Genomic DNA, 12,493 nt, shown 5'->3' on the forward strand with positions numbered 1-12,493 from the left:
CTCCAGGTAAAATTCCGTTTAACGCACCCTTTCAGCGTCTCAGTAGGATGCTGTTACTCGTCCGAAGTAATGGCGAGGCTCTGTTCGACACATATTCACCTCAGTGGAAAATGTTATAATCCCATGGAACTCGGAAGAGCTTTGTTGTCATGTCAGTAACATCCACATCAAACAGCATCCGAGCAGAGACATGAACAGAACTGGTTGGACTGTGTATCCAGCAGAACTCCATCAGCACTCCATCAGAGCTCCATCAGAACTCAGCAGAACTGTCCCAGAACGGTTCCAGCACCATACCAGACTTAGCAGAACTCCATCAGAACTTTAGCACTGACTAGACCAGGAAGTACTGACATTTTAAAGACTCTTTCCCGGTTCACTTTTGGGATTTGTTCATTGGTCAGAAACGACCAGACGGGGTGTGTTTTGTGACGTAAGAGGTTAGAGACAGCGAGAATTGTTATGAAACAGATCAGAAATGTTCTCACAGACAGAGAGAGTTTTGTTTTGGCGTGTTTCAGAAACAGGTGCAAAACATCTATATTTACGTCTGAGAGGATTCTAAAACATGACAGTTTTAACATAACAACTTGTTTTTCGTTTGACTCCAACCTTGGAAACGCACACACTTGCTCATTCAAAGGCAGAAATCAGAAAATGCATAAACTCTGTAACAGCTTTTAACATGAGTTCTAACTTTGCATGAGAATAAAAATCATTACTCAGTTAATAAAATTGATTAGTTCACTGCAACATCTAAAATGGTTTGAACTAAGACACTTTGATTATCAACATTTGTAAAATAGTAATGATAATAAAAAGAGAGTGTTCTTTTCACTTGAATCTTCAAGAAAGAAAGTCTCAGGATGGGTGAACCTGTATTTATGGATTCAAATACATGAAATGACAGCTTCTGTCCCACAAGGTTCTTAAGGTCAAGAGTTTTGACCTTAGACTTAGTTTTGACGTAGGCCTAGTCCACTACAGTTGTGTCATTAATAGCCACTTTTACCTATTACATGATAAAACGGCATGCCATATTACTTGACTGCCATCTAGCGGCTGAAAATGGTAGTGTTCAATATTTTCAGTCAGAATGAATGGAAACTGTCATATCTCAGCTAAAAACTGGTTTATAAATATGGGAAAAAAATCCATAAATATGTCGCATCAGTTTATAAGTCGCAGGGCATGCAGATTATGCAAAAAACTGTGACTTAAAGGATGAAAAATACAGTAGTCATTTTTGTGTTTGCAATGGTTGTTCAGCTGTTGCAAAAAACAGCCAATGGTTATTTTCTGGATTTTTTGAAAATCCATATCGTTGTCACCCTTTCATGAATCTTAGCAGACAATACAAATCACATTTGCACTCTTGTATATAGATTTTATCACATGATGTCTAAGAAAGAAATTAATTTAAAATTCAAGAATCATCATCCTGCAACTCTGGAGTTTACAATTAATCAAATTATCTAAACTAATTGACACAGAAGTTAAAGGTTTTGGAGTCACTAAGAAGAAACTGCATTAGCTGGAACAGAGATTTACTGACATTTGCCTTGAGAGTTTCCACAGGAAACTCTTACCTTGGTCCTCGGGTGTCTGTGGTATATGGTGGGGTGGTGGTAGAGAACAGGAGACCTGACTGGAGTCCAGCATGGTGCCTTCACTGCGAAACGAATCAATGTTGCATTGAAGATGGTCAGAAGGTCCGATTGCAGGAAGAGATGGAATGTTGATCTGTAACTACTCCCGCACACAAACAAAAAATAGATGTTACAAAAATCCACATTGAGACATATTGATTATTCATAAAAACCAACATGTTGCATGTCAGGCATTTTAATTAAGAAAGGTGAGTTAATTTATCTGCTTTGAGTACAATTCCACTATGAAACAGAAGTTGCAAAAAAAGTATTTCCCTTCCAAAGACAGGAGATTGATTGAGAGAAGGAAAGGAGGAGACAAGCTTTTGATGGAAATTTAAGTGCGAGTCAGAAAAGGAGGGACAAAAAACAGTCAGAAAGCGAGGGAATGAGAAAAACAATTTAAGAAGCAAAGCACATAAGAGAGGCTCTCCATCTTCACTCTGTAGACACAATCAGCAAGGTGGGTTATAATAAGACAGTTTGGACTTTTCTGGGTGGATCAATATGTTACAGGAAGACCAAGAGCCCAGGGTCTCTGACTCACAATGTAAACAGTTTACAGCTCAGACTATAGATACGTCTGTAACACGCATGTGAATTGAACTGCACTGCAAAGTCAGACAAAAACAGAACAAAGAGCAAATGAAGAAATTGTTGTACCTTGTCTGTCTTTTTGCAAGAAAGGTTTGAGGGATAGAAAGATACGATCTTAACACACTGCTGCTTGGGGCTCCACAGCCAGCCGTTCTTCTCCTCTGCCCGCCGGCACTCAGACCTTCTGGTGCACCTTCGGATGAAGAATGAACAAGTCCCATCAGCCCCTGCTCCATATTCCATGAACATTTTCAGAGAGAAATAAAGTCACACACTCCAACAGAATTTCAATGTGTCTCTGTGAATAATAACCTAAGACACGTGACCTTAAACAGGCATGTTTTTAAACTAAACTTCAGCATGACATAAAACCACTGAAATACACATTTAGCTTTTTATTTAAATTCAGTTTATCTTATTTACATTTAAAGTATGCAACATTAATTTGCACTGATTATTATTTTCTGTATTGCTTGGGAAGATCTAATAGTTCTCCATTTTTGGGAGGGAGAATAAGGTTATTAACATAAGAAAAGGAGGCCAAATTAATGTCGTCCAGAGAAAGTGAAAGACAGCTAAATGTATTCCTAAGATGCTCAGGTCCAAAAACCACAACTCTGGACTTCCTTGTTTGAGCTTAAAAGCAGAAAATTAAGGGTAATCCAGGTTTTTATATCTTTAAGACATGCTTACATTTTAAGTACCGGTACGGTAATTGACTGGATTCATTGGATTTCCTGGAAAAATATAACTGAGTATCAGCATCATAACAATGAAAAATTATTCCATGCCATTAACTTTACCTAATGGAAGCATATACAGGTGCTGGTCATAAAATTAGAATATCATGAAAAAGTTGATTTATTTCAGTAATTCCATTCAAAAAGTGAAGCTTGTATATTATATTAATTCATTACACACAGACCAATATATTTCAAATGTTTATTTCTTTTAATACTGATGATTATAACTGACAGCTAATGAAAACCCCAAATTCAGTATCTCAGAAAATTAGAACATTACTTATGTAGTGAACTCGGCCTCCAACCAAAACCTGCCTCTGAGGACCTTCATGGGACAGGAACTGTCATTTCATTGATTTGAATCCAGAAATACAAATTAGCTCATCCAGAGACTGTCTAATTGTATCCTGAAGTAATCAATTGAAAGAACACTCTTCTTTTATATTATCATCACTATTTTACAATATCTTGATAAATCAAAAGTGTGTTTAGTTCATACCATTTCTAAATGTTGAAGTGAACCACTCATTTTAAATCAACTGTGAAACAGTATTAATGATTTTTTTAATCCTCATTTAAATTAGAAATCAAGTTAAATGTCTATTTTACAAAGTAATTATGCATTTTTGATCTTCTGTCTGAATGAGAGAGTAGTGATGTCGGTCGAAAGTCAGAAAGAAGTTATTAGAACGAAGTGTCGTGTTTTTAAACCTAGCAGACGGTAAACAAGAAGCTACTGGCCTCTCTTCCTCCCACTTCGCCATAACATGTCTTTTGTCTGTATGGGACATTTCTAAAACATTCCTGCTGTTTTCTTGACTTGTAATTACCCTCTGACATCACTAGAACCACCCCCTGTTGGTTGCTTCAACCAATCAGGAAGTCCTGAGGTGACCGGAAGTGAGAACTCTTTAAGAGTCCACCTTTCCTGGAACTTCTCAGGTCATCTGGGTCTGTCAGTCAGTCTGTCAAGTCTCCTGAGCTCCTCAAGCGGGTCTCTGATGAAGTCTAGTCTTGAACTTAGTCTTCGGAGCCTGTGATGGATCCTTCCACATCTGAGTGGAACCTCTTACGGACTCACAGATTGCTGTGTATCCAACCGGGAGATGAGCGTGTTTGTTGAACGGAGTACCGTCACTACTTCGGACGATTCTCAGCCATCCTTACCGGAGACGCTGAAAGGTCGCGTTGAAATGGACTCCTGTTCCTGAGCGGAGGTATCCCTGTCTAAAGGTAACGAGTCGCCACGCACCTAGTGTACCGGGGCTGAGCTGGGGTCGGATGAAGGGTGCCATTCCCAGTCAACACACTTTCCTCTTCATCCATCTAAATCCTCCTCTTTAAACTCCTTCATTTCCCATCTTTAAACTAGATGCATTCAGAAATGTCTGTTGTTTTTATTAAGTAAAACGTGCCAAGTTTTATTAATCAGAACCAGATCAGCTAATCACTTGTACATTTTGATGTTAAATTTTGATTCTGTTCAATAAATGACCACATTTATTCTGATGGGTCAAAGAAAATTAACGTCTCATGTCACTGATTAAACAATCTACGCACAGTTACCTCGGTCACATGGCTGTAATTTAACTCGAAAAAGAGAGAACCTGTTTATTTAAATATATTGTAGTCAAGGGCAGCTAAACCTAGCCCTTAGAACCCTACACTTAAGACCAAATAAAAAAAAAGAATTTTTAGAAATGTTGGCCAACTGAAAAGTATGAAGATGAAAAGTATGAGCATGTACAGGACTCAATACTTAGTTGGGGCTCCTTTTGCCTGGATTACTGCAGCAATGTGGCGAGCCATGGAGTCGATCAGTCTGTGGCACTGCTCAGGTGTTATGAGAGCCCAGGTTGCTCTGATAGAGGCCTTCAGCTCTACTGAATTGTTGGGTCTGGCGTATTGCATTTTCCTCTTCACAACACTCCATGGATTTTCTATGGGTTAAGTTCAGGCGAGTTTGCTGGCTAATTAAGAACAGGGATACCATGGTCCTTAAACCAGGTACTGGTAGCTTTGGCACTGTGTGCAGGTGCCAAGTCCTGTTGATAAATGAAATCTGCATCTCCATAAAGTTGGTTAGCAGCAGGAAGCATGAAGTGCTCTAAAACTTCCTGGTAGACAGCTGAGTTGACCTTGGACCTCAGAAAACACAGTGGACCAACACCAGCAGATGACATGGCACCCCAAACCATCACTGACTGCAGAAACTTGACACTGGACCTCAAGCAACGTGGATTCTGTGCCTCTCCTCTCTTCCTCCAAACTCCAGGAACTTGATTTCCAAAGGAAATGCAAAATTTACTTTCATCAGAGAACATAACCTTGGACCACCCAGCAGCAGTCCCAGGCAAGATGCTTCTGACGCTGTTTCTTGTTCAAGAGTGGCTTGACACAAGGAATGCGACAGCTAAAACCCATGTCTTGCATATGTCTGTGCATGGTGGTTTTTGAAGCACCGACTTCAGCTACAGTCCACTCTTTGTGAATCTCCCTCACATTTTTTTATGGATTTTGTTTCACCATCCTCTCCAGGGTGCGGTTATCCCTATTGCTTGTACATTTTTTTTCTACCACATCGCTTCCTTCCCATTGCATCTCTTTTAATATGCTTGGACACAGAGCTCTGTGAACAGCCAGCTTTTTTAGCAATGACCTTTTGCATCTTGCGCTCCTTGTGCAAGGTGTCAATGGTCGTCTTTTGGACAACTGTCAAGTCATTAGTTCTATTTCGTATAGGCTTCGCCCTTTAAGGCTGTCGCTGGTGGGTTTCATCCCGTCGCGCGAAGCGCAGCACTGAAAATTTTACTCCACGCCCACCTGCTGAGTGGGCCTCACCCGGTCCATATAAATTACGGTGAGACCGGGTAATCGGCTCCCATTTTTCTTCAGCAAGCAACCAGCATCGTTTTTTACAAGAACACGATGTCCAGCACCAGCACCATCCGCCTGTGCCGGTCCTGCAAGACCGGCTACATGCTGAGCTTTGACCGGCACGACATCTGTGAAGGATGCCTGGGTCCCCGCCACGCCGACCTCGCCTCCACCTGTCATCTCTGTGACCTCCTCCCTCCTGAAGAGAGGTAGAGGCAAGCAGCCTTGTTCAAGGCTAACATCGAGGAGTGCCTCTTCGTGACGGGGGACCGTTCGCTGGACGACGCCATCACCTTTTTTGATGCTGAGTCACGGAGCAAATCGGATAATTCTTTCAGGAAAGGTGACGTCAGCAGCAGCCCCGCTGCTCATTCCCTCCTGGAGAGCGTAGTGTTGGAGCAGGGGGGGCGGAGCGGATGCTAGCCGCCCCCCCCCCCCCCCCGGGCCTTTCCGCATCGGCGAACACACTGCTCCCAGCAGTTGGAGCCCTACTCTCGGAGCTACCCGGCATAATCCAGGAGGCGGCTGACACAAAGGGACTTTCCATCCCTCTCTTCCCTCCGCCCTGATCGGATGATCTAGCGGGAAGGTTTGGCTCCACCCCGGCTCGCCGCCCTGACCCCATCTGGCCTCGTTTTCCAGCAGTGACGTCCTACTGGAACAAGGCTGCAGCCGGACCTGGTAGGCTGAAGGCGCCTGTCTCCACCTTCGCTCCCATCACCAGAGTGGAGGGGTTTACCGAGCGGAATTTTCCCTTGGTACGCCCCCCGGAGCCATGCCTGGCGGAAGCACTCGGAGCAAAAGTGTACAGGTTGGACCAGCGTCCTGTCCCTCCAGGGAGACACGACCAGACGGTGACGTCACTCTCCAACCGAGCCCACCAGTGTGCTTTCCAGGCGGCCGCAGCAAACACCAATGTCGCCCTGCTGGCCTACAGCATCCCCAGAAGGCTGGAGGACACAGACCTGCCTGAGGAGATGAGGCGCTTGTTCTGCAAAGCCTGAGGAGATGAGGAGCTCGTTCTGCAAAGCCTGAGGAGATGAGGAGCTCGTTCTGCAAAGCGTCTGACGTCATCCTGAACCTGTGCGCCTCCTCTGCGTTCTGCCTGTCTCGCATCGCCGCCTGGATGACAATGATCCAGAGGTCCACCTGGCTTCGACACTCCCCCTCCTTGCCAGAGAAACTGCAGAAAGACCTTCTGGAGGGCCCCATCATGACGGACACACTGTTCGGGGCCAATTTCAAGGCCATGCTTGAAAAGTCGAAGAAGTCAGAGGAGGTGTCGGAGACCGTGCGCCACCTGATGAAGCCACACCCCTCCTCCCGTCCCCCCGCCCGCTGGAGAGATCGTCGTGGCCAGAGGCAGCAGTAGAGACGTTCCCCAGCTGCAGCAGCGTCCTCCCGCCTCGCTCCGACGCCAGCCCCTCCCGCCAGAGAACAGTCCTTCTCATCGCGGCAACCAGCGACTCAGCGTTTCCCCAGAGACCGCCAACAGGCGTCGCCCTGGAACAATCAGTCGCAGCGCTCATGGGGGAGAAGATACAAGAAATGACTCCTTGCAGAAGATGTGTGCATGCATAATGATGATATGAGTTTTAAAATAAAACGAAAACATCATTCAGAGAATAAAGTGTCTGATTCCAGCCTGACTGTCAAATCGAATGATCTCACAGCGGCTTCTCTTCACACATCCTCCACACAAATCGAGCCGGTAACCTCAAAACAGGTTTTTAAAAGTCACCGCAGCTCGAGAAATCACACAAAATGCTCGCTTGACACAGCAGCTAAAAATGATTTTTTTCAGCAGACCAAGCCCAGAAAAAATCCTCGCTCTCAGCCCAGGTTGTGTTCTGATTTTTCTGACCGCAGCGGGAACAAACGCGTTTCCCCATGGCAACTGCAATCTCCACCCAAATGGTGTCGCATTTCTAAGGGCGCTCAAGCCTCTCCTCAGTGTGCATCAGCTCACATCAACTCTGATGTGAGCCCGCAGCCTGAACGCAGCACAGAGGCGCTCCCAGAGCCCTTTCGGCGAGGCCTCTCCATGGGTCGCTCGGAGAGCATCTTCAGAGCATATGACTGCGGTAGAGGCCTTAGCTTGGTTAACGTCCGTAAAGGACTTGACAACATAAAAACGCGTGCCTGCTCCCAGAACGTTACGCAGAGTGGCAGCGAGTGTGTTCCCTGGACAGAGGGATGGACCGTCTGATCAGCAGAGGTTACACGCTGCAGTTCGCAGCTCAACCCCCACCGTTCAGAAGGATTATAGAGACGGTTCTGTCATCTCCAGAACAGATCTCGTCTCTCTACTCATAAGTGCAGGAATTACTGATAAAAAACGTAATTTCCAGGGTTCCCAATGGAGAGGAAAACACAGGGTTTTACTCACGTTACTTCCTGGTTCCGAAGAGGACCGGAGGAATGAGACCCATTTTGGACTTATCCGTATTCAACAATTCGATCATAGAGAGACAATTCCACATGCTGACAACCAGACAGCTGTTGAACAATATTCACCAGAACGACTGGTTTACCTCAATAGATCTAAAAGACGCCTATTTTCACATTTCCAATCATTCCAAAACACAGAAATTTCCTGCGCTTCTCCTTCCAAGGGACCTAGTACCAGTACAACAGGCTCCCGCTCGGCTATTCCCTCGCCCCATGCATGTTTTCAAAATGCGTGGAGACGTCTCTGCAGCTTGTTTTCTTTTTGTTTTTCCTCCTATAGAAAGTACACCTGGACCTGCCATTCTGTGTTTGTTTCTCCTTCCTGTCCTCTCAAACCCCAGCCGGTCGAAGCAGATGGCCGCTCGTCATGCGCCTGGTTCTGCTGGAGGTTTCTTCCTGTTAAAGTGAGTTTTTCCTTTCCACTGTTATCTTTGTGCTTGATCAAAATGAGAGACTGCAACTAAGCGAAGATTCAAAGCAATCTGCTGGCTTCCTTAGCTAGATAACATTTACTAATTGGCTTTTTTATGCATGTGAAAGTTTTTGTACAGTGCCCTGAGACAACTTCTGTTATGACTTGGAGCTATAGAAATAAACTGAATTGAATTGAATTAAATCAAAATAGCCCTCTCACCACTCGTGCTTGAAGCAGAGATACAGATATGGTTCAAGTAGGTTTATTGTGATTCTTACCACACGTGGTACACGAGATGAAACAAAATTTTCTACACAGGGTCCCTGTTACAACCAACAACAGCAAAAAGTGTAAAATTAAACCATATAAAAGGAAAAAATGGTGAATGTGTCACTAGATTTAGCTACTCTTAGAGACCTTCAGTGTTGAGAAAATCTAGTGACTTTTAAAGCATTCATTCATTCAACCTTTATTTAAACAGATAAATCACATTGAGCCACAAAAACACTTTTACAAGTGAGACCTGTTCGGACAGACAAAAAAAGTGGTGAAAATGACAACATAGGGTTTGGAGACAAAAACATCCTAAAAACACAAAGACTGTTCATCAAGAAGAGTCTGCAGTATCATCCCTGGCGATCTGAGAGCATCTTGCAGTTAAGAAAAGGAATGCAGCACTCTCAAGCAACGAAGCCACAGTAAAGCAGATTTAGACTTGGAGAAAAAGTTTAAGGTTTATCCAATTTATAACTTTCTCTGAGTAATCTTTGTGTCTGTAAATAAAACTAGTCACAGCACAACTGCTGCCTATAAATTAGGTAAATTTGAGGTTTTGCAGTGCAAAAAAGCATATGACAGGCAGCAACCCTGTGTGATTTACAGTAACAAACTAGATGATTTATAGTTATGAATTTATGCTTTTAATGTCTGACATAATCAATGAAAGACTGAACATTATGACCAACAGCACATATACATAAAAGTTGGGACACTAAACATATTGTGAATAAAAACTGAATGCAATGATGTGGAGATGGCAAATGTCAATCTTTTATTCGTATTATAACATAGATGAAAGATCAAAAGTTTAATCTGAGTAAATGCAACATTTTAAAGGAAAAATATGTTGATTCAAAATTTCATAGTGTCAACAAATCCCAAAAAAGTTGGGACAAGTAGCAATAAGTGGCTGGCAAAAGGAAATTAAGCATATAACGAACAGCTGGAAGACCAATTAACACTAATTAGGTCAATTGACAACATGATTGGGTATAAAAAGAGCTTCTCAGAGTGTCAGTGTCTCTCAGAAGCCAAGCTGGTAAGAGGATCATCAATTCCACCATTGTTGCGCAGAAAGATAGTGCAGCAATACCAGAATTGTGTTACCCAGCGTAAAATAGCAAAGACTTTTAAGTTATCATCATCAACCGTGCATAACATCATCAAAAGATTCAGAGAATCTGGAACAATCGCTGTGCGTAAGGGTCAAGGCTGTAAAACTCTACTGGATGCTCATAATTTCCGGGCCCTTAAACGTCACTGCACCTCAAACAGGAATGCCACTGTCAAGGAAATAACAGAATGGGCTCAGGAAAACTTCCAGAAAGCATTGTCAGTGAACACAATCCACCATGCCATCCGCCGTTGCCAGCTGAAAGTCTACAGTGCAAAGAGGAAGCCATTTCTAAGCAAGCTCCACAAGCTCAGACGTTTGCACTGGGCCAGGGGTCATTTAAAATGGAGTGTGGCAAAATGGAAGACTGTTCTCTGGTCAGATGGGTCACGGTTTGAAGTTCTTTATGGAACACTGGGACGCCATGTCATCCAGACCAGAGAGGACAAGGATAGCCCAAGTTGTTATCAACGCTCCATTCAGAAGCCTGCATCACTGATGGTATGGGGTTGCATGAGCGCTTGTGGCATGGGCAACTTGCATGTCTGGAAAGGCACCATTAATGCAGAGAACTATGTTCAGGTTCTAGAACAACATATGCTCCCATCTAGACATCATCTCTTTCAGGGAAGACCCTGCATTTTTCAACATGATAATGCCAGACCACATTCTGCAGCAATCACAACATCATGGCTACGCAAGAGAAGGATCCGGGTACTGAAATGGCCAGCCTGCAGTCCAGATCTTTCACCTATAGAGAACATTTGGCGCATCATAAAGAGGAAGGTGCGACAAAGAAGGCCCAAGACAATTGAAGTTAGAGGCCTGTATTAGACATGAATGGGAAAGCATTCCTATTTCTAAACTTGAGAAACTGGTCTCCTCTGTCCCCAGACGTCTGTTGAGTGTTGTAAGAAGAAGGGGGGATGCCACACAGTGGTAAAAATGGACTTGTCCCAACTTTTTTGGAATTTGTTGACACCATGAAATTTGGAAACAACAGATTTTTCCCTTAAAACGATACGTTCTCTCAGTTTAAACGTTTGATTTGTGATTTGTGTTCTATTCTGAATAAAATATTAGATGTTGGCACCACCACATCATTGCATTCAGTTTTTATTCACAATTTGTTTAGTGTCCCAACTTTTTTGGAATCCGCTTTGTACATATACATATATACATATACATATATGTATATGTATATATGTGTATATATGTATGAATATGTATATATATATATATATATATATATATATATATATATATATATGTGTGTGTATATATCTTATATTCGGGTGTACTTTATAGAACGGCAATTTCTGTAGTCATTAAGGGTGCATTCACACCAGCCCTGTTTAGTCCGCTTTAATTGAACTCTAGCTCGTTTTCCTAGAATGTCCGGTTCGTTTAGGGAGGTGTGAACGCACCATCGAACTCTGTCACGGAACAAAAAGGCGAACTCTGGCCCGGGCTAAAACCTAGGTCTCGGTCCGGTAGAAGCGAACTCCAGCGCGGTTCGAGTACGGTGTGAATGTAAACAGACCGGGCCCTGCTCCACAGGGTAAACAAACACACATTTGTCTGACCTTATATGGAGCCGTCAGCTGCCTTGTGTGGAAAAACAATATTCTCCATGGTCTTCTGTCTCATCTTCTGCTCATGCTAAGTCCATTTTTGAAAAATGACAAAATATAACTCCTAAAACTGCTAAAACTTGATGCCACTTCGTTTTTATTTTTATTTACAGAAGAAGAAGAAGACGTGTCTTCAGAGGTTTTTGTGTTGTTTCTTTCAATAGTTCTACGTGCAGCGCCCCTACAGGCGAGTGGGGGAACAGGTTTGTTCAACAGGTTGACTCGACTGCACAGTGCAGTGTGAATGCAAACGCACCAGCTCAAATGTAAACAAAAGGTCATGAATATTGGTCACGAACTGAACAGAGTCTACCGGAATATCTGGTGTGAAAACGACCTAAGTCATTAGAAAAATCTAATCAAATATGTTCTTGTTTTAATTATTTTACCTTATGGCACCATGATTTTATTGTTATTATAACACTACTTTCTAATTTAATTGCTTTTTATTGTTGTACATTGTTGTCTGTCTAAACAGGTCTCTCTTGTAAATGAGTCCTCGTGAATCAATGAGACTAAATAAAAGTTGAATGAATTCCAGGAAACTGGAAGAAAGCAAATTGATAAATATTTGAATGTGTTGAAAACAACTAAGTCCGTGCTCAATAATCCAGGTATAAAATACAAAATTTTTCAGTCAGGTCATCTGGACAGGTTATTTTTTTATGCTGAAACGTTTTGCCTTCAATCCGGAAGGCTTCATCAGTCAAGGAAACACACAACAAAACTGATTC

General features: G+C 42.9%; 1 protein-coding gene across 1 annotated transcript in view; it reads right to left on the bottom strand.

Annotated features, from left to right (window-relative positions):
• Positions 1 to 12,493, bottom strand: part of plxnb2b (plexin b2b) — a gene marked incomplete in the record, with an annotated part of 234,589 nt that overhangs the window by 78,367 nt on the left and 143,729 nt on the right. The window contains 2 exon segments of the mRNA XM_037683644.1: positions 1,590 to 1,749; positions 2,313 to 2,439. Coding sequence (XP_037539572.1) covers positions 1,590 to 1,749; positions 2,313 to 2,439 — 287 coding nt within the window.

The sequence above is a fragment of the Nematolebias whitei genome, chromosome 10 (genome assembly GCF_014905685.2).
Source record: "Nematolebias whitei isolate Nwh7 chromosome 10, NemWhi1, whole genome shotgun sequence".
NCBI lineage: Eukaryota > Metazoa > Chordata > Actinopteri > Cyprinodontiformes > Rivulidae > Nematolebias > Nematolebias whitei.